Source organism: Pagrus major, chromosome 14 (genome assembly GCF_040436345.1).
Source record: "Pagrus major chromosome 14, Pma_NU_1.0".
NCBI lineage: Eukaryota > Metazoa > Chordata > Actinopteri > Spariformes > Sparidae > Pagrus > Pagrus major.
Window position 1 is genome coordinate 24875183 of NC_133228.1, and position 21701 is coordinate 24896883.

General features: G+C 42.7%; 1 protein-coding gene and 1 long non-coding RNA gene across 2 annotated transcripts in view; both read right to left on the bottom strand.

The window, feature by feature from the left end:
• Nucleotides 1–21701, bottom strand: part of LOC141008182 (uncharacterized) — a 39780-nt gene extending 18079 nt beyond the window's left edge. The window contains 8 exon segments of the mRNA XM_073480430.1: nt 2719–2842; nt 4625–4729; nt 5880–5913; nt 5915–7659; nt 8267–8445; nt 8965–9084; nt 9396–9531; nt 21250–21701. Of these exon segments, the coding sequence (XP_073336531.1) occupies nt 2719–2842; nt 4625–4729; nt 5880–5913; nt 5915–7659; nt 8267–8445; nt 8965–9084; nt 9396–9531; nt 21250–21355 (2549 nt within the window). The 5' untranslated portion in view covers nt 21356–21701.
• On the bottom strand, nt 10635–20547 carry LOC141008641 (uncharacterized). The gene is made up of 3 exons (XR_012180096.1): nt 20493–20547; nt 19932–19963; nt 10635–10776 (listed from the first exon to the last, which is right to left on the bottom strand). It is a non-coding gene; the product is annotated as an uncharacterized lncRNA (long non-coding RNA).

Consider the following 21701-nt stretch of genomic DNA (forward strand, 5'->3'; position numbering starts at 1 on the left):
CCAGCCCAACGTCTGTAGATGTGTCCCTGAAACAATGAGTCAACTAATCACAGTCACTTTACAGACAATGAATGAGCAACTATTTTAATTTGTATTATAAAAACATTTGATGGTTTTCAGCTCCACAAATGTGAAGATTTGCTGCTTCACCTTTTAGTCACAGGGGACATTTTTTCTGCTCTGATGCTTTTATTTTGTAGACTTTAAGTTCATTTCCTGATTAAACTGATATACTTTCACTTAGGCAACATTTTCAGTGCCGGACTTTAACTTTGAAGAGGGTTTTTTTTTACAGAGCTGTATCAGTACTTTTACTTGAGTAAAGTATCTGAATACTTCCTCATCACTGACAGCCGTCATATCTGTCATGCTGTTAATACACTCAGTTATGAGGTACAACTAAATTAATGCAGTTTAACTTTAAAAGCATAAAGTTGTTAATGGAGTGGTGAAGTAACGAGTCCTAAAACCTGGAAATCAGTTTGCATTTCTGCACATCTGCTTCCCTCGTCTCAAAGTTGATGAGTTGTTGAATGTGTTTTCAGTTAAAAGCCTGAAATAAGGTGTGTGGTTACCACAGGCTGAAGATGTCTCCACCTTCTGCTCTACCACATAAAATACATCATTAAATGTCCAACAGTTTATGTATAAAGCGCTCACGTGTCTTAAAAACACACCATCACCTTCAGTAAACTTGAGGATTTCTCTGGTTTGAACATTGTTGTAATGTAAGAACACAACTCAACAACATAAAGAACAAAGGTCGAGTCGTTTTGAGACATTTTAATGCAGAAATGTTACATATTACATCTTTAAATGAAGTTGAACTCGTTTATGATGACATTTAATTTTGTACCAAATGCAGTCAGAGAGAAATCGTTCACATCATGGGTTCAGTTAAACCTCAGTGAGGCGACACAATGGAAACGGTGACATCTGCTGGCAGGAAGCAGCTCCACAACATGAACGCTGGTGAGAAGAACGGCTTCAACACCGACCTCAGAGGGGAGAAACATCCACAGGTTGACTTCATGTGTGTGTTGATCATGTGATGTGTCAACCAGCAGGGTCGCACGTTCAACTGGAGTTCACTGATGCTGCAGGAAACATGATGATCAAACTGGTGTCACGTCTAAAACGTTCCCCTCAAGTACAACGTCAAGCTACAAGTGACACACAGACACTGAGGTTTAACTGTAATGTATGAAAATAGCTCATTAAATATATATTTGAAAAGTATAAACACGTTCTAGTTCTGGTTCTGAACGTCTGTTTGGACTGGATGGATTTGTTTGTGTTCTTGTTAAATCCAGGGGGCAGTAGGGAGGGCAGTCAGTGGCCCAACACATGGAGCTGGATGCTGGACTTGGTGACAGTGGAGCTGATCTCAGAGCAGTTCAGACTGCAGCACTGACAGTCGTCTCCACGTGTTGTGATTGGTCCGTCAGTCACTGCTGGATGAAGCTCTCCTCTCCACTCCACCTCCCAGTAACACGGCCCAGTCAGAGCCTCTCCACCCACCAGCTGATGGTGCTGCTTCAACCTCTCTGGATCATCAGGACACAGCTGATCCTCTCAACACCTCCACCTTTCATCACCTCCACCTGATGAGACAAGCAGAGAGAGCAGCAGACACATGAGTGTTGACAGAGACTCCCTCCATCAGCTGTCAGTCAGTGATATAAAGACCAGCAGGACTTCAGTCCTGTTCAGACCACAAGTGGAGCGGCTGTGTAGCGTAGCCAGCTTCCTTTCAGCTCATGTTAACGTGTTGGAGTGAAGCTCACAGGTTTACTCTGCAGGTTTCACTCAAGTACACAGTGAAATAAACTGCAGAGAGTCCCTGAACGCATCATCACTGCAGAAACACTTTGATGATGATTGACTGCTGTTAAAAACCAGAGTCTCAGTCACACCTGAATATTTCATCTGCTTTGAAACATTACAAATATGTAAATATGGAGTCTGCTGTAAAATGTGTGGAGCAAACAAAAGACAGATGGACGGATGAATATATGATGTTAAAGCTCCTACATGTTCACACACAGACTGACAGTCCAACATCAGCTGGTTACTGGACTTCAGCACAGCTTCTGCTCTGTACAAACACCACATGGTTACTAAATGTAATGATGGTTCTCTGAAATCAGAGCAGTGATTTGCAGGCTTCAGTCAGACTGATCTGTACGGTGGCCCTGAAGGTCCAAACACATCAACATCTCACATCACAGAAAAGGTGGGACAGCGTTCTTGTCTGTAATTGGACAGAACCCGAGTCCCTGTGGACAGTTTGATGTTTGTGAAATGTTGTTGTGTTTTGAGCTTCAGGGCCACCGTAGACCTGAGAGCTGTGACACAGATCAGCTGATCAGCTCTTTAGTGTTTTAGAGAGATCACGTTTGATGGATGAGGACGACTGTCTCTACACATCCTGTGATGCTGTCAGCTGTGATCCAGCTTTACTTCCTGTACACATGAACACAACAACAACAGTCGTCTTCACATCAACTCAACACGAGATCACAACGAGCTTCTGGCTCGTCTGATTGGCTGACTGCTCTCTCTCTGTCTTTCTGTCCAATCATGAAGCCTGTCACCGTTCTCCTCTCACAGCTTCACTGAGGAAAACAGGAAATACTGGATCTTTACTTTGATACTGACTGTGTTCAGTACAATACTGCTGAAACCAGCGTGGACTGACTCCAACCCTCTACTGACCTCAGAGTCTCCAGTCGACAGTGTGGACTGTCCCTCAGATCAGACAGCGGCTTCACGGCTGAATACTGCAGCTTGTTTCCCCACAGGTCCAGATGTCTCAGGTGGGAGGGGTTGGACTTCAGAGCTGAGGCCAGAGAAGCACAGCTGATCTCTGACAAACTGCAGCTCCACAATCTGAATAAAGAATAAATGATGAAGATAAAAATCAATTTATGATCCATTCAGATGTGTTCAGGTTTAAATGTGCAGCTCAACATCACTGTGTCCTAATTAAGGGCGGTCCGATTGTTATCAGACGATATTGGTTCTGAATAGTTTGCTGGGCGGTCTCTAAAAGGACCAATCAGAAGAGCCGATCAGATAAACACAGGAGACAGTTTGTCTTTAACACATGCAGCATGGAGAGAAGAGCCACAGTGCTCTCTGCAGTCTGCAGGTGGTCTTGACTTCTACACAGCAGAACAGTGGTTACAGACTTTATGACAGTTGTTACCCAGGCCTTCCCCAAGGCAGTGACCCTCTGATGTTTGACTGGACAATAAGTGTCATCCTAGCTGCTTCCTGTCATCATCCTCATCTGAACTCCTGACCTGTTCTGTCCCTGACAACTCCCCACAGCTCAGGTGAAGGGAATCTCCCCTCCTCTCACATCCTCACATCTTCTCTACCATACATTGATATTTGAGTCCAACACTGTTTCATTCCCACCAGTTAGAACAGTGTGTAACTAAAGTGGCCTGTAAAGACGGACTAGTGAGTAGATGAGTCTCCGTGTTCGCTGTGAGGACGTTTAATGTCCCCGACAACCTCTGTGGTCTCATTTAGACACTTGTTAGCAACCGCTAACAGTTTTTAACACATGAAGAGCTTCATAATTAAACTGTGGACATTTAACGATGGATTTTATGTTGGAGAACAAAACGTGTAAATATGTTCAGCCTGTGGTGACCACACACCTTATTTCACACATTAACTGAAGACACATTCAACTAACTCACAGACTGTAACAGGATGTGCTAACATGCTAACATGCTAACAGGTTTCTGGTTCAGGACTACAGACTACACCTCTCTATAGGGAGGGGAAGCCCCGCCCCTTCAGGTGACCTCATGGACCTTATTTCAGTCAGAAAGTGTCTGTTTGTTGTAAATAAAGTCAAATCTCATGTAGTTTTGTGTGAAAGCGCTCAGTGAACTACTTGGTCTCACTCAACATACGTCACCAACAGCAACATGGCCGCCGCCTCAACACAGAAGAAGCTCTGGTCACACTGACAGCTGCAGTTATGTGAAAGGAGAGTTGGTCAGTTCTGTGAGCTGCTGATATTCAGGACGACTCTACAAGGTTTCAGTCAGCGTTAAACCAGACGTCACTTAACCACTGTCGGCTGTGTCGTCTTTATAATTACAGATTTTCACTCTTATATTTTATTAGTTTGATGACAAACTGAGACTTTCTGGAGAAAATGTTTCTTTTAAACTGACAAACATCATATGTGAGATTCATGACACAATTCAAACCAGAGCAGAAAATTATTTGTGTCATTTTTTCTGAAATCAGGTCCCAGGTGGTCGACCAGAGGGGGCGTGGCTTCACCTCTCTATTGTGGATCATCGTCATGGTGACATCATCCTGTCAACACAACATTCACCCACCTGTTCACATCAACACAGATTAATAACATGCTGCTGATCTCAGTCAGGTCTGGAGTCATAGTGTGTGTGTGTGTGTGTGTGTGTGTGTCTGTGTCTGTGTCTGTGTGTGTGTGTGTGTGTGTGTGTGTGTGTGTGTGTGTGTGTCTGTGTGTGTGTGTGAACTGAAGGAAATTTAAAACTTCTGTTCGAGATTTAAATTTAATATAAACAGAGAAAAAACACATGAACTGACCCCAGAGTCTCCAGTCGACAGTTTGGACTCTCCAGTGCAGCACACAGACGCTTCACTGCTGAATCCTTCAGTTTGTTGAAGCTCAGGTCCAGATGTCTCAGGTGGGAGGGGTTGGACTTCAGAGCTGAGGCGACGACTTCACAGTGAGTCTCTGAGAGTCCACAGTTCGTCAGTCTGTGAATACAGATAATAAAACATTTAAATGTGATCAAATCTGACTCTTTACTATGAAAACAGACTCTAAACATTTTGCATCACAAAGCACATGAACATGAGCAGCTGTAGCTCAGCTGCTCAGTTGTTCAGCTGAGCTGCTCAGTCACTGATCACAAGGTTTGTAGTTTGAAACTTGAGCTCCTCCGCTCCACATGAGCCTCCAGACTTTGAGCTGCCTGAGGAGATCAGCTGGGCTCAATCAGTGGCCCATTTTAAATCCCCTCAAAACACACCTGTATAAAACGGCTTTTAACAGCTGATTCTGATGATTTCACCTTTGTGTGATTTTGGTTTGACATATTTGTGTTTGTCCGTTTCCTTCATTCTGCTGTCTTTATATTTACATCTGTAATTGTCCCTGTAATACTTTTCTTGTGACTCTTTCATTGTTGTGCTGTTTTATTTGTGTCCAACAAACTGATGTTACTGCTTTTAAAGTGCCATATAAATAAACACAAACACATGTTGAAGTGTCCTTGAGGGAAATAATGAACCAGAAATGACAGTTTAGGACAAAAGTGTTGAAATAAGTGAGACGTGAACGTGTCAGATGTTAGTTTACAGGCTGCTGTGATTTATATTGGTTCAGCTTCATGTTCACATGATGATCAGTGAACTGTGAAGTCACTGTAGGTTGTAACTGCACTCGTATGTATTGACTCAGTTATGTGTTTGTGTGTATTGTCTCAGTCTTTGATGCATTTTATTCTGTCGCTCCATCTGCTTTTCATCTCCCATTTCATTCATTTAATGCCTCCCACTGCACAAACACAAGAATTACAACTAAACATTGTGTTATTATCATTTTAGGAGCTGAAGGTTTTGGAAACAAGACAACTTCATGTCATTTCTGCTCTGAGCTCGGTGACGATCATTGATTCAATCAGCAGGTTTAATACTTGTTTTGGTGAACGTGTATAGTGTCGAGCTTTTATATTATTCATGTGTGTAAAGTGTTGATCTTTAATACTGAAGGCTTCAGCTTCACCTCACTTTATAATGTTTAACACATCTGGACTTACACAGCCTTTCTACAGTTCCTCACAGCTGGAATCAGTCTCTGTCGTCCCTGGTCTGATGTGTTGTACTTCTGCAGGTTCAACTCATCCAGAACCTCCTCTGACATCTGCAGCATGTAGGCCAGAGCTGAGCAGTGGATCTCAGAGAGTTTCTTCTCTGATCTGTTCTCTGACTTCAGGAACTGTTGGATCTCCTGATGGACTGAGTGGTCGTTCGTCTCCATCAGACAGTGGAAGATGTTGATGCTTCTGTCAGGAGAGATCTTATAACTGTTCATCTCCTTCAGGTTGTTGATGGCTCTCTGGATGATTTCTGGACTGTTGTCTGTCTGACCCAGCAGACCTGCTAAGAGTCTCTGGTTGGACTTCAGAGAGAGGCCATGAAGGAAGCGAACAAACAGGTCCAGGTGGCCATTTTTACTGTCGAGGGATTTCTCCATGGTGCTCCTCAGGAAGTCATCCAGGGATGAGTAACAGTAATAATAACTCCAACCTCCCAGGAAGTCCTCCAGGACCTCTGTGTTCCTGTTGGTGTGACAGTGCAACATGTAGACTGCAGCCAGAAACTCCTGAACGCTCAGATGAACAAAGCAGTAGACTGTTTTCTGGAAGATCACACTCTCTCTTCTGAAGATCTCTGTACAAACTCCTGAGTACACCGAGGCCTCTGTGACATTAAGACCACACCGCTCCAGGTCTTCTTGGTAGAACATGATGTTTCCTGTCTCCAGATGTTCAAACGCCAGCCTCCCCAGCTTCAGAAGAACTTCCCTGTCAGCCTCCGTCAGCTCCTGTGGACTCGTCTCACGTCCCTCATGGTACTTCTGCTTCTTCCTCTTTGTCTGAACCAGCAGGAAGTGTGAGTACATGTCAGTCAGGGTCTTGGGCAGCTCTCCTCTCTGGTCTGTAGTCAACATGTGGTCCAGAACTGTAGCAGTGATCCAGCAGAAGACTGGGATCAGACACATGATGTGGAGGCTCCTGGAGGTCTTGATGTGTGAGATGACTCTGCTGGACAGATCTTCATCACTGAACCTCCTCCTGAAGTACTCCTCCTTCTGGGCGTCAGTGAAGCCTCGTACTTCTGTTACCCTGTCGACACGTGAAGGAGGGATCCGATTGGCCGCTGCAGGTCGGGAAGTTATCCAGACGAGAGCCGAGGGAAGCAGCTTCCCCTCGATGAGGTTTGTCAGCAGCACGCTGACTGATGACTCCTGTGTGACATCAGACACGACCTCATGGTTCTTGAAGTCCAGTGAAAGTCTGCTTTCATCCAGGCCGTCAAAGATGAACAGAAGTTTACAGACAGCGAGCTTCTCTGCTGTCACCTTCTGTAATGTTGGATGGAAAACATGGAGCAGCCTGAGAAGACTGTACTGCTCATCTCTGATCAGGTTCAGCTCCCTGAACGACAGCAGAACCAGCAGACGGACATCTTGGTTTTCGGAGCCCTCTGCCCAGTCCAGAGTGAACTTCAGCACCGAGAAGGTTTTTCCAACTCCAGCGACGCCGTTGGTCAGAACCACTCTGATGCGTCTCTGTTGGTCAGGTGAGGCTTTAAAGATGTCGCAGCACCTGATTGGATCGTCACGGAGGGCCTCCATCTTGGAAACTGTCTCAAGCTGCCAAACCTCATGTTGGGTATTAACCTCTTCACTCTGTCCCTCTGTGATGTAGAGCTCAGTGTAGATCCTGTTGAGGAGGGTTCCACTTCCTGTTCCATCACTTCCTGTTCCATCACTTCCTTCAGTCACACGTTCACATCTCCTCCTCAGACTGATCTTATGTTCATCTAAAACCTCCTGAAGACCAACATCCACTGAAAAGAGACAAATGTTGGAGAAACTTTGACAATCTGTGGATTATTTTCATGATCAATAACAATCCATCAGTATCAGAATATATAAAGTTTGAGTCTCTTCAGGTCTTTTAATTGACTTTGTGTGTAATCGAGACAATCTAGTAATTTGTCCTGGTGTTTGTCTGAATGCCTCCTGAGTCTCTAAATAAATGTAATGACATGTAGAAGGTGAGATGTTTAAAGCAACATTATGTAACTTTGTGAGGTTAAAGTAGCAGCTTCAGAGTCGTGTTGATGGTCCAGTGTGTTGTAACAGGTGAACGGTGTCTCTGTCACTTGTAGGATCGCAGCCTTACATACGTGTGGACTTCAACACGTAACACTGTGATGATGTCATGAGTTGTGTTTGTAGTCAGCACCTATATTACGTCTGACAAACTGTGACACACCTGGGATTTGTTTTTACTACAGTGGTGTTGCACTCACAAACTGTGGGGGGCGCCAAATCACACAACATGACAATTTCTACATAATGTGGCTTTAACATGTTCAGATGTTCAGTCTGACTCGGTACAGTTTGTCTCTGACTGTCTGTCCACAGTCCAGCTGTTGTTCTGGGTCTTACCTCCACACTGGGGACAGGAGGAGTCTCCTGGTGAAGCAGACTGGTCCCAGTCTGAGGTGATGCAGCGTCTGCAGAACCAGTGTCCACAGCTGGTAGAGACCGGATCCTTCAGGACGTCCTGACACCAAACACAGCAGGTGGGCTGCTTCTTCACAGAGACATGACTCCTCTTCCTCTCTCTGTGGACACATTTCTTTATAACTACAATGATTTGATGATTGTTGTTAAAAACATCCAGATTTGGTCGACGCTGCTGAGAAGCTCAGATGGTCACAGAGAAAAGTCAAAGTGTCGATACTTTTCAGCTTGAATTCAGCGTTTAGTCTGTCATGAAAATGATGTGTGAAGATTATCTCTCAGAACAAAACGTGTCAGTTTCATAAACTTGTGTTTGTCACAGACATTATTTTCTGCAATAATCCAAAATCCAACTCAAACATCTCTCAGGCTTTTTGTGGAGGAGCCAGAGCGACGCTAACTTCAGGTCAGCCTACAAAAACACGTCATGGTGACACCGATCTATTTCATCCTGGTGAGATCTGTTAGTTCCTCCAGGATCTGACTGAGTTCAGACATGTTAGTGTTCAGGAGACTTTCAAAGAGTTTCTGTTAGTGTGTCTTCAGTCCTGGAGCCTGATGTTACTCTACAGCAAAACATTACCAGCAGACACTCAATGAATCCGTCTCAGTCCTCTTACTTTGTGTCTGATGGTCCAGGTTCAGTACTGAAGTCTAGAGGTTCTTCTTTGGACCGGTCACTCTTCATAGAGGGACAGATGGATCCTGGAGACTCTGCTCTCTGTCTGCTGGACTGAACTCTGCAAACACCAACATGTTTTTATTCACATCACATGAATCCTTCATCAATAAAGTGATTTAAGAAGCTCTACACACACAAACTGCTGCTGCTGTGGATAAAAAGGAGGTTTCAAAGTTTCTGTTTGTCCTCTTAGATCAGATTACAGATTTATAGCAGACACACAGAGGAACATGAGGCGGAACAAGTCTTCAATATGGACAGAAAAGACATTTTAGTGGAAATTTGAACACATGAACACAAAATCAACTAAACAAACATGTGATCATCACTGAAACATGAGTTATATAAATGAGTTAGTATCAGTCTTACTTTGTGTCTGATGGTCCAGGTTCAGTACTGAAGTCTGGAGGTTCATCTTTGGACCAGTCACTCTTCATAGAGGGACAGATGGATCCTGGAGACTCTGCTCGGTCCTCTTCCTCCAGACAAACACTCATCTTCAGGTCTGAGAGGTGAAACATGAACCGTGAGCTCAGAACACACACACACACACACACACACACACACAGTATACAGTACCATAGAGCAGGTCAGGGTTCTGGTCTTCACCTCTGGGCTCCTCGTCTTTAGTTACAGTAGTTTGAATGTGTGTTATTCAGCCTCTCAGGACTTTGTGTCCACAGAAGAATCAAAGTGTTGAGTTTATTCTAACATGTGTTTCCTCTACAGTCCACAGACACACACGGACTCACACTCTCACAGTCACATCAGAAACACGTTCCCAGCAAACATTTTGACGTCTATTTCACGTCTAATTAACGTCGGTCAGGCAGGTTGATTCGACGTCGATCTGAGGTGCTCAAATGAAAGTTTTTCTGACGTCGGTGTTATGACCGACGTCATAAGTTCACGCTGTTTCAACGTCGTTTAGACGACATATCTACGGTTTACAAAGCAGGCTATTACAACCCATATCAATATTACGCCGTATAGACGACTTTTCAACGTCTCTACGTGACGTCTTGTCTACTTCACGTCGATCTTGGAGGTCGAGTCCACGTCGATATGAGGTGCTGAAATTTAAGTTTTTCCGACGTCGGTGCCATGACCGACGTCTTTTCGACGGCATAATTTTTACATCAACATTTCAACTTTTGTCGTTTCGAATTGCAATATAGCTTACATTTCAACCTTTTTGTCTACACATGTAATTGCATTTCAAAAGGTGTCTATAACTGGCATTATCATATCTAGAAATTCTATGAAAAGCACAGATCTTGTGCTGCATATCCTACAAACTTCTCAATTTTAGCAACAAAAAAAAAATCTCAAGCTGCATTGACTTCAAAAAGTCAAAGACATCAAATCACATCAGCATTTTTGGAAAAGTGAACATGACGGAAACTTTGATAGCAAATAAACCTGAAGGTTTAAAATACCCTTGTGATGTTCACCTAGGCTATACTGTAAAATACAAGTGGTGCATGGACTAATAGGTAGAATAATAAAAGGAAAGCATTCAGGACAAGATCTATTCAACTGGTTATATTGAAAACATATAAACAAGTAAAACAAATATATTTATTAGAGAACAAATTTTTTGTCAGGTCATAGCCAAGGAGGCTTAACAGTCAGCGACGAGGATCTGCTCCTTCCCCCCGCTTCTGGCTGGCGCATGCTTTAGATGATTCATCATTGCATTCTCTATTTCCACATCTGTGGCCTTAATGCTCCATCTTTTTCACAGCAGCTGGAGAGAGGACACAAGAAAAAAAAAATTATAGAGCACCTATTCAGATGTAAAATGCACTTTATAAATTACAGTAAGACTTTGTCCTGGGATTTGAAAGAGTAATGACATAACCACTTCTTAGACCCACACAGTAGCCTGAATCTTCTGATGGTTCCTTATAAAGCCTATAGGCATTAGTTACAAGTCATTGATTTAACCAGCATTAGGACTCTGGAGCTAAGGGACACATGGAGCAGGTTTGAGGATGGAATCCTTAAGAGTTCCTCTTTAACCATCCTGTTGTCCACCTGGGTCAAGGAAGGAAGTACAAAGGGAAAATGTAGATCATTCATGATGATCCCTGTTGTGCCCAGTAGGGGTCGCGCCGCCTGTGTGTATTTGTGGATGTTTGGGTTCAGTTGTTTATGCCTGCTAGGCTAAAAGTAAGTCTGCCACTCCATGCTCTCGGAGCTACAATAAAAATACACTCTTTGGAGATGATGTATGGTCATTGAACTCACACACATACATGCGGAAGCATCTACAGGAAAGAAGGAATGAAAGATAAAGGGAAAGATGGGAGGAAAGAAGGGAAGGAAGGAAGGGAGAGAGGGAGGGAAGAAAAATGGAGGGTCAATTGGATCAATAGAGGAGGAAGAAGAAGGAAGGAAATAGGGAAGGAAGGAAGGGAAAAAGATTGTGGAAAGAAGGAAGGATGGAGGAAGTGGACAGATTGGTTCAATTTGACCCAGAAGGCCGACAGGAGAGTTAAGACCAAACCCAGATAAGTTTTTATTTAGAGCTGCACATTAAAAGTTCATAGACCTTTTCAAACTGCTGTACTGTCTTTGGGAACTGAATTTGCTTTGCAGGATCAATCTCGAATTAAATAAAATAAACAAAAATGGGTTTGTTTGCATTAATCGCTGTAACACCAATGACCAAGACAGGGCCTCACTTGAAAGTTGAAGGGCAACTTCAGTTTATTTCAACCTGGGCCCTGTTTTCATTTTTTTTTTCTGTATATGTGAGCAGGGCTGTAAACTAACTTTTTGGCTCACCTGCCAAGGGGACCGGTAGATGAAAAAATCTACCGGCCAAGTAAATTTTTTACCGGCCAAATAATAAGTTGCCTCTTTTCGTTACATATACATCAGTTTCAGCACTTTTCATTGAGATAACAGTATTTTATAGCAATACATGCTGTGGTGACTATTCAAAAAGCAAAACTTGTCACCTGTGGTGGTTTGGGATGGTTCGTTCTTGACTCGACTCCAGAGCGAATAAAAAAGAAAAGTTGTAAAAGTAATATCTTTGGGTGAGGTTACCGTTTATTTGAACAAAAAGGATAAGGTAAATTGACAGAACAAAAAGAGATTCTACTGTTTCTCTGGCTGCCGTGTAAAAACTGTGTGTGTGTTCCACCACCACTCCACTCAAACTAATCAACACTTCTGATCAACAACAGCTGGGGCAAGGTTTGGGGTAAAAGAAAGTAACTGAAATATACTTCCCCTAGTGGAAAAACAAATACCTGCACAACATAAAAAATGGCTCCTACACACCGGCCCCATAATTGTGTTGGTGTGCACTTACAATTATATAAACATATTTCAAAAAGGAGCCAAAAAGGATGTGTATGTGTGTGCAAATCTTCTTCTTCTTTCTTTAGAAGTAAATGTCCATAAATCAAATCTTCTTTCTTTAGAAGTCAATCCATATTTCAGTCTTTAATAACAATCTTTATGTCTCCAACAGCATGCAGAGTTTTGTGACAGGTCTCTCCAGAAAGCCTGTCTTGGTCTTCAGCTGAACTGACCGGACAACACCTCTCCTGTCTGGAAAGGTTTTGGTCACTTTACCCATTAGCCATGAACTTCTTGGAGCAGAAGGGTCCATGATAATAACAATGTCGTCCACAGAAAAATTCCTTCGTGGCTTTGTCCACTTTTGTCTTTCTTGGAGCAGTGGAAGGTACTCTCTTACCCACCGCTTCCAAAATAAGTCTGACAGGTACTGTACCTGTCTCCATCTTCGTTTGATGTATACATCACTATCATCAAACAGTCCAGGAGGAAGAAGAGGTTTGGCCTTCAGCAGAAGAATGTGGTTGGGTGTAAGTGTTTCCAGGTCATTAGGGTCATCGGATAGTTTGGTTATTGGGCGACTGTTGAGAATGGCTTCAATTTCACAAAGGATAGTGCAAAAGCTTTCATCATCCATAGTTTGCTGTTTGACAATGGAATACAGCACCTTTCTTATGAGGCGAATAATCCGCTCCCATGTTCCGCCATAGTGAGATGCAGCAGGAGGGTTGAATGTCCATGCTATTCCTCTTTTTGCCAAAGCACTTTGAATTTTGTTGTGATCCAGGGCTTTAAGAGCTTCCCTTAACTCTCTTTCAGCTCCAACAAAATTGGTGCCGTTGTCTGACCTGAGGTTGTAGACTTGCCCACGTCGACACATGAACCGTCGGATGGCATTTATGCATGAATCTGTTGTTAGTGAGTGGGCTGCTTCAAGGTGTACTGCCCGACTAGTCATGCATGTGAAGATTACACCATACCTTTTGACCATGCTGCGACCTCTTTTGATGTCAATAGGGCCGAAATAATCCACACCTGCATTAGTAAATGGTGGTAAATCTGGCAGGAGTCTTTCAGCTGGAAGGTCAGACATTTTTTGTTCTCCAACTCTGCCTTGAAGACGACGACAGGTAACACAATCAGCAATGATTTTTCTGCAGGCTGAGTTTGCATTTGTTATCCAGTAGGTTTTTCGAAGTGTAGATATCATGTGATTGCGTCCAGCGTGACCCACTTGCTTGTGAATGTGTTGTAAGATAAGTTTGGATATGTGTTGATCTTTAGACAGAATTATTGGATGTTTTACTGTCTCAGGCATGGATGCTTTTCTCAGACGACCTCCTACTCTCAACAGCCCATCTTGGAGTAACCTGTAGATGTCACTGTTGGTTGGCACAGATGATGCGCCTTTCTCCAAGAGAGAGATTTCCCTGTGAAATCTTTGCTGTTGGCAGAGGCGTGCAATTTCCAGTTCTGCAGTATGTAAGTCATCCCGTGTCAATGATTGAACATTCATATTTGCTTTGTGTTGCTGATGTCCTTTATTGCATGCTTTACCGTTTTTCCTTAGCTGTTGAAGCAGATCTTTAAACTTCAAAAACCAGGCGACTGAAGTTTTGAGTTTTTCCCAGTCTGAAAAGTAGGTCAGAAGCTTGTTCATGGTATTGGATGCATCATCAACAACACAAGCATTAACTGTGAGGTCTTGTTTAACCTCAGGGTCATCCAAGGTGACGGCAGGTTTGTTTACCTCCTGTTTTGGCCATGTTCTTTCCTCAGTCAGCAGAAACTCTGGTCCTTTGAGCCATCGTTCACATTTCAGAAAATCATCAGCTGACAGTCCTCTTGAAGCCTCATCAGCGGGGTTCTGCTTAGAGCCAATGTACCTCCACTGGGCCACCTCTGTGGCTTCTCTTATGACAGCCACTCTGTTCGCCACAAATGTGTGGAATCTCTTTGTTTCACTTGAAATGTAATTAAGCACAGTCGTGCTATCGGTCCAGAACACTGACTGGTCCAATTCCAGTTGCAGCTCCTTTGTAATCATCTTATCCAGTCTGACAGCTAATACAGCAGCAGTGAGTTCAAGCCTTGGTATTGTGGTTTGTTTCATGGGAGTGACTCTGGATTTTCCAATCATGAAAGCAATGTTAACTTCATCAGAGATGCCTTTCAATCTCAGATAAGAAACAGCGCCATATCCGTGTTCACTAGCATCTGAGAAGTGATGCAGCTGTGCATTGCTTACCTTTCCAAAGTTCTTTGGCTTGATGCACCGTTCCACCTTTAACAGTGACAATTTGTGCAGATTTATCAGCCACTGTGTCCACTTCTGCAGAAAGGTTGGTGGTATTGTGTCATCCCAACCAATTTTTCTTTTGCACAGCTCTTGCAGCATCAGCTTGGGAGGCAGTGTGAACGGTGACAAGAAACCAAGAGGGTCATAGATAGAATTAACCACTGACAAGATTCCACGGCGGGTACATGGACGACTTTCCAGTGCAATCTTGAACATGAACATGTCTGATTCCGCACACCAGTGCAATCCAAGAGCTCTTTCAACAGGTAAATTGTCTTTATCCAAATTGAGTTCTTTGGTTGCTTTGGAACGATTTTCTTCAGGGATGCTTGCAATAACTGCTCGACTGTTGCTCATCCACTTTGAGAGCCGAAAGCCTCCTTTGGCACATGCAGCAGTGAGATCTTGTACCATTTGCAAAGCTTCCTCTTCTGATGACACAGACTTTAAACAATCGTCCACGTAAAAGTTTTGCTTGATGGTCTTTAATACTTCGTCACTGTACTGAGCCGTGTTGTCATCAGCAACTCTTTTCAAGGCATAATTGGCGCAGCTCGGTGATGAAGTTGCTCCAAAAATATGAACCTTCATTCTGAAGTCCACCACAGGTTGTGTCACATCTCCATTATGCCACCACAAAAATCGAAGGAAATCAACGTGTTTCTGAGACACATGAACCTGGTGAAACATAGCCTGCACATCGGTCATGATGGCAACTGCTTCTTGTCTAAATCTGAGAAGAACGCCAAAAAGGGAATTTGTGAGATCAGGACCTTGCAACAGCTGGCTGTTCAAAGATGTGCCCTTGAAACTTGCTCCACAGTCAAATACAACTCTCAATGTTTTCTTTTTGGGATGATAAACCCCATGATGTGGTATGTACCAGATTTTACCTTCAGTTCCATTCAGTTGCTGTTGAGGCACCTGCTCCGCATAACCATTTTTGATGACATCATTTAGGAAGTGCACATACTCCTGATGATATTCTGTGTTCCTCTGAAACTTTCTTTTCAAACTCATGACTCGCTGTTCAGCAATGCATCGATTGTTTGGCATTATGACATTATCAACTTTAAAGGGTAAATCAACACAATAGTGGTTGTTTTCAAGGCGAATTGTTTTTTCCATTATGTGAAGAAATCTCATGTCTTCTCTTGATATTAAAGTGTCATCACATGACCTTTCATTGAAGTCCTGGTTGTATTGCGTGATTAACAACTGTTCCACTTTATCAATGGAGATCTTATTGACAGTGACAGTAGGGCAGCCATTCTTCCCTGCATCACTTCCACTTCCTTTAAGTGGGCCGTTCACCACCCACCCCAATAGGGTCCGAACAGCATAGGGTCCGTCATTACAGCTGTTAATAATTTCCCACGGTTCCAAAAGCTTTGAGGCATTTGTGCCAATCAACAAATCCACTCCAACTTCAAGCTCGGGAACTTTAATCTTTTCCAGGTAAGGCCATTTTCTCAGATCCTTTTCTGTTACAATATTGTGTCTTGTAACCGGCATGGTTTGCTGAGTGTAAACCTCAGGTAGGTCTAGAAACCTGTTCTCATCATAACCAGCTACTTCCAGTCCAGTCAGAACATGAGTCTTTACAGTATGTGCTTGTCCCATTGTTCGCAGGAAGATGTGTGTTTGGATGCTGTCCATGTTCAGCTGTCTCATCAGGCGTTCTGTACAAAAGGTAGCTGAGCTTCCTGGGTCAAGAAAAGCGTAAGTGGTCAAAATTTTGTCTCCATTCTTAGCCTTTACTTGTACAGGTACAATTGAGAGAACACATTTCTGCGTACCGGCCCCAGTGCGAGCACAGGTCTGCTGAGGGACAACCGTGTTGCTTGATTGCTCAAATGCTCTGAATTTAGCTGGGTTGTGAAGCATTGTGGGATGTCTGAAGTTACATACATCACACGTTAGACGTTTCTTGCAGCTTTTGCTGATATGACCTGGTTTTAGACAACCAAAACAAACACCACTTTGCCTTAAAAGATCAAGTTTCTCACGATGCACTTTGTTCTTAAGATGTACACAATCTTCTATTGCGTGATCCTCTTTACATATGCAACATGATGTGGTCTTGCTTTTTGATAGAGACAAGGCATGGATGAGCGGTGTTTGTGCAGACTTTATACCTGCTGAAGTGCTTACAGCTGCCACAGTTGCTGGATTTTTATTCCTGGGTGAAAATCTTGTGGGAGCTTTTCCTTTAAATGTAGCAGTTTGTGTGTCTTGCAAGTTACCAAAGACAGGATCAGAGAGAATTTTGATCTGATGTTCCAGAAAGTTGACCAAATCAGAGAACAAAACTCTACTTCCACGTCTCTCCTGTAGGTCACAAACAGCTGCTCTCCATCTTTCTCTTAATTTGTAGGGCAGTTTCATCACAAGCTGTTTCAGGTTTGATGGTACATTCATTTCTGCCATATACTGTAGACTTTCCATCATGTTACAACATCCTCTCAAAAACAACATGTATGTTTGAAGAGAACCAACATCTTCAGCTTTTATTGGTGGCCAACTTAAAGCCTTTTCCATGTAAGCAGCCCCAATCTTCATTTCATTGCCAAAGTGTTCCTTTAACAAGTATTTGGCTCTGTGATAGCCTTGATCATTTGACATGTGATAGCAGCTTCTGATCAATTCTCTAGGTTGCCCCCTGGTGTGTTGTTCCAGGTAGTACAAGCAGTCCTGGAGATTATTGACTTTTCTTTCAACTCCCTGTTCAAATGCCATGATAAAAGATCCATACTGTAGAGGGTCACCATCAAATATGAGTATTGCTCGAGGTGGAAGAGATGCTGAGTGTTGTTGTTGAACCAGCTGAGCAGTGATTTCTGTTTGTCGCTGCATAATGTTGCCAATGTCCTGTATTTTATTTTCATTTGTGTTCATTTGTGGCGTGGTACAAACATTGCTTGACCTGTGACCTTGCAGTGAGTTGAAGACAGTTGTGTTGCCTCCTGGTGCTCTTGGTAGGAATTGCATAGGTTGTATTGAAGTGAAGGTTTCTGTAGGCTGTGTTTGTACATACTTTCTTTCTTTAGGGCGTGCATCCTGAAGGTGTGAAGGTGGTTGCTGTGAGAGTGGTTGTTGCACTGTTTCAAACTTTGACCTCTGTGACATTTCCATTTTTGATTTTGTGGCTTTATCGAAATATGAATTCATTCCATCAGATGGTGTAGAGCCACTTCCCACCATACTGCTTTCCAGTATGGCTATTTTAGCTGTAGCAGCAGCTAGTTGGGTTTCCATTTCCAGTTGTTCCTTTTGTCTTTTTAATCGTTCCTGTTCTGCATGCAGTTTCTCCTCCTGAGCCTCCAGTGCATGTTTTTTCTCCAAAGCAGCCATGTGTTGGATCAATGCTGCCTTTTCAGCCTTTGCTCGTAAGCATGCAGAACTTGTGATGGAAGATTTGGATGAAGATTTAGACTTAGATGAGACCCGTGTTTTTCCAGGGGGGAGAACATTTGAAATACTGTCATTGGGTTGAATCTCATCCTCCTGGTCAGCATTTAATTGAATCTCATCCTCCTGTATTACAGACTGTTTGTCACAATGTTCTGGTGCATCCTTCAACCATTTATACACATCACACATGAATTTCTCATTTGCTTTAAACTTCTGTTCAAACCATGTTTGCTGCCTTTTGTATTCTTCTTCAGGCAGTGGCATTTCCATCAATGCACCATGAGTTTCAGCAGCAGCTTCACACAGTTTGTTAAACTCATTTAAAAGGGTTTCAACACTGCACAAAGTATCACTTGTTATTTTGTCACATAACAGATTATTGATCTGCAACTTGATTTTGGATGCTTGATTCAAGGTTAACTTCCGGTTCCTTTGCAGGTTTTCAATTAGCAGTGAAACACCTTTTGCAGTTAATTTTCTTTCTCTTTTTTCAACATCACTTTTTACAGCACGCTCCTCAATTTTTGCAACATCACCTTTAGCAGTTGGAACATCACTTTTTGCAACACGCTCCTCAAGAACATTTTCAACATCAGCATTTTCATCCATTTCCACACTGTAAATATGTCAACTTGTGACGTCAGCAGCAGAACAATTGCAGTCATTCACAGGTGCTGATTATTTCCTCCTTTTTCCAATTAACTTTCATTTCATCAACATCCATGACATCCAGTTCCACAATCCAATGCATCAAGACTGTCCAGTTCCATTAAATCACTCAAACAGGCTCAGTTTCTTCAATCATGCAGTTTTATTGTCTGCTGCGTCCTTTACCTTTCTCCTCTGGCTCTGTCTGATGAACAGGAGGGAGGGGTTGCAAGCTCCATGGCCTCCTCTTGATCCAAGCAGCAGCAGCCTCTTTCCAACAATGCTGTTTCCTTCATCCAGGGCAAAGCTCTTTACTTGTCCTCCATCCAGGGCAAACAGTTTTTACTTGTGGTGACTATTCAAAAAGCAAAACTTGTCACCTGTGGTGGTTTGGGATGGTTCGTTCTTGACTCGACTCCAGAGCGAATAAAAAAGAAAAGTTGTAAAAGTAATATCTTTGGGTGAGGTTCCCGTTTATTTGAACAAAAAGGATAAGGTAAATTGACAGAACAAAAAGAGATTCTACTGTTTCTCTGGCTGCCGTGTAAAAACTGTGTGTGTGTTCCACCACCACTCCACTCAAACTAATCAACACTTCTGATCAACAACAGCTGGGGCAAGGTTTGGGGTAAAAGAAAGTAACTGAAATATACTTCCCCTAGTGGAAAAACAAATACCTGCACAACATAAAAAATGGCTCCTACACATGCTTTGAAAAGAAGCCAAAGCCAAATAAATTGTAATCTTATTAAATAATCAAAACATTCCAAATTGGGAAACCTTAACATTGCAAAACTAACAAACAAAACATTCCTTCTATTCTGTATTCTGTTACTCAGAGATGTTCACAAGTCTTTTTTTGCAAGTCCAAGTCAAGTCTCAAGTCTTTGTGGGGTGAAACTTCATCAAGTCTCAAGTCTTTGGTCACGAGTCATTGGATAAAAACTGTAGGATACGATAAATGTTTTCTCTTCGGCTCAGAGCAGAGCAGAGTGACTGACAGACCCGTGTTTCAGTCCAAACACTCTATGTAAGTGATTGCTGTCGGAAGATATAACTATTTAAGACTTATATTAACACAAATTTATCACTTACTTCTGCTTTAAGTTTCTGTGCTGCTGTGGGGATATAGATAGGCCTACTAGGCCCTGTGTATAACAAGAGCAATGATGGTAAAATCTTCACAATCATTCAAGCCCCCATCACCCTTAGTGTGTGTATCTTACCTGGTATGCGTCTCTTTATCACAGCAATACACCTGTAAAGTGAGATATTGAAAATATAGTTATCAATACAGGCCTATGGGAGAGACAGAGACACAAAAATATAGTCCTGTTTCAGGTAGAGATAGCTAAATATGACATCATCAAGCTCAGTAACGTTAGTGTGTCATGATCTTAAAATGTTTGTCATACTGTTAGGTCATAGCCATGCATGTTGCTTATGATAAAAAAATAATGCAGTGATACAGTTATCACAGCAGCAAACTTTTCTTTTTCTAAGAGGTCACTCTGTTTCCTTGGTATGAATTTGAATTTAAAATGTACATTTTGTGAACATATACTCGGTTTATCATCGATGCTACACTCGATGTATCAGGGTAGGCCTTGCTATTTCGCATGCTAGCTTACTGTTAGCCGCCGCTCGGTTACGAATAACATGCAGCAGATATCTGTAACATTACACGATGCAGCAACAAAATCAGAACTTTAACATGTAACTCATGAACGTATAATGTCTTACCAAGCACATTTTCATTTTAAATTACACTATTTTTCGAAGCTCACCTTTCACACGCGTCTGTGTCTTCTCCTCGCCGACTCCAAACTTCTTCTGCCGCCGCACCGCAGCTGAAACCAGGTGCGTTCACTACGCGAGGAAAATAGTTCCTTGATGGATGCTAGAATAACAAACATTTAAGCCCACCCCGCCAATACACTTGATGGTACGACATTGTTTTCTCCCATTCACAAACATATTTCCATCATTTTGAATAGTTTTTAACAACGTAAACCGATGCCGTCTAAACGCCGTTGAAATGACGTCGTCATCCGCCGGTCATCTCACCCCTCAGATTGACGTCATATCAACCCGCCTGCCCAACGTTAATCAGAGGTGGAATCTACATGACTACCTGACATGACTGGACGTTGACTGGATGTCTTCATCTCCACACAGCACTAGACAGCAGTAGATAGAGGAAATCATTCTTGGCAGTGTTTTTTTTAGTTAAATATGTGTTATGTGAGATCGTATCCCCCCTAATGTTATCATGTCGAAAAAAAGTCTAAATAAAGTCACGTCGTGACGCAACGTCTGATGGATGTCGTCATCTGGACGCGGATTGAGAAAATGTTTGCTGGCAGTATTTAACCAATTAATCCGATCTAAAATGACTCATTATGTATGTCATATTTACTCAGATGTTATTTTATCATGTTGAAAAACTGTCGAATTAAGGTCACGACGTGACGCGACGTAGATTGGACGTCTCCATCTCGACCCAGGTCGAGGAAATGTTTGCTGGGTTGTTTGAACACTCACCTGCTTCACACTTCACTTCTCCTGCTCCGTCTTCTTCTGTCTGCTCTGATCTCAAAATGGAGTCTGAGGACTGAACACTTTCACTTTCAGCCTCCTTCCTGTTCATGAGTCTGGGTCACATGATCAGTGTTGCTCCTCGGGGTTCTGACTTCTGAGCTTTGTGGGTCTAATAAGGAACCGGGAGTGACTGGAGGAGCGGAGACAGATGACTAACACCGGCATTAAAGGCGTCTCCACATGGGACTGACTGACCTCTTGTAATCGGGTCTCTGTGCAGATACACAGCTGCATCTCAGAGACGAAACGATATCAAAGAAAGACTTATAATCATGTGTAACGTTTGCCGAATTAACAAGTAGGTCCAAACAGTCCAGAATGTGTTGTATACAGCATTTCACACAGCTCACACAGTTTCTCCTGACGCGATGACTCTAGAAAATGAGCATTTCTTA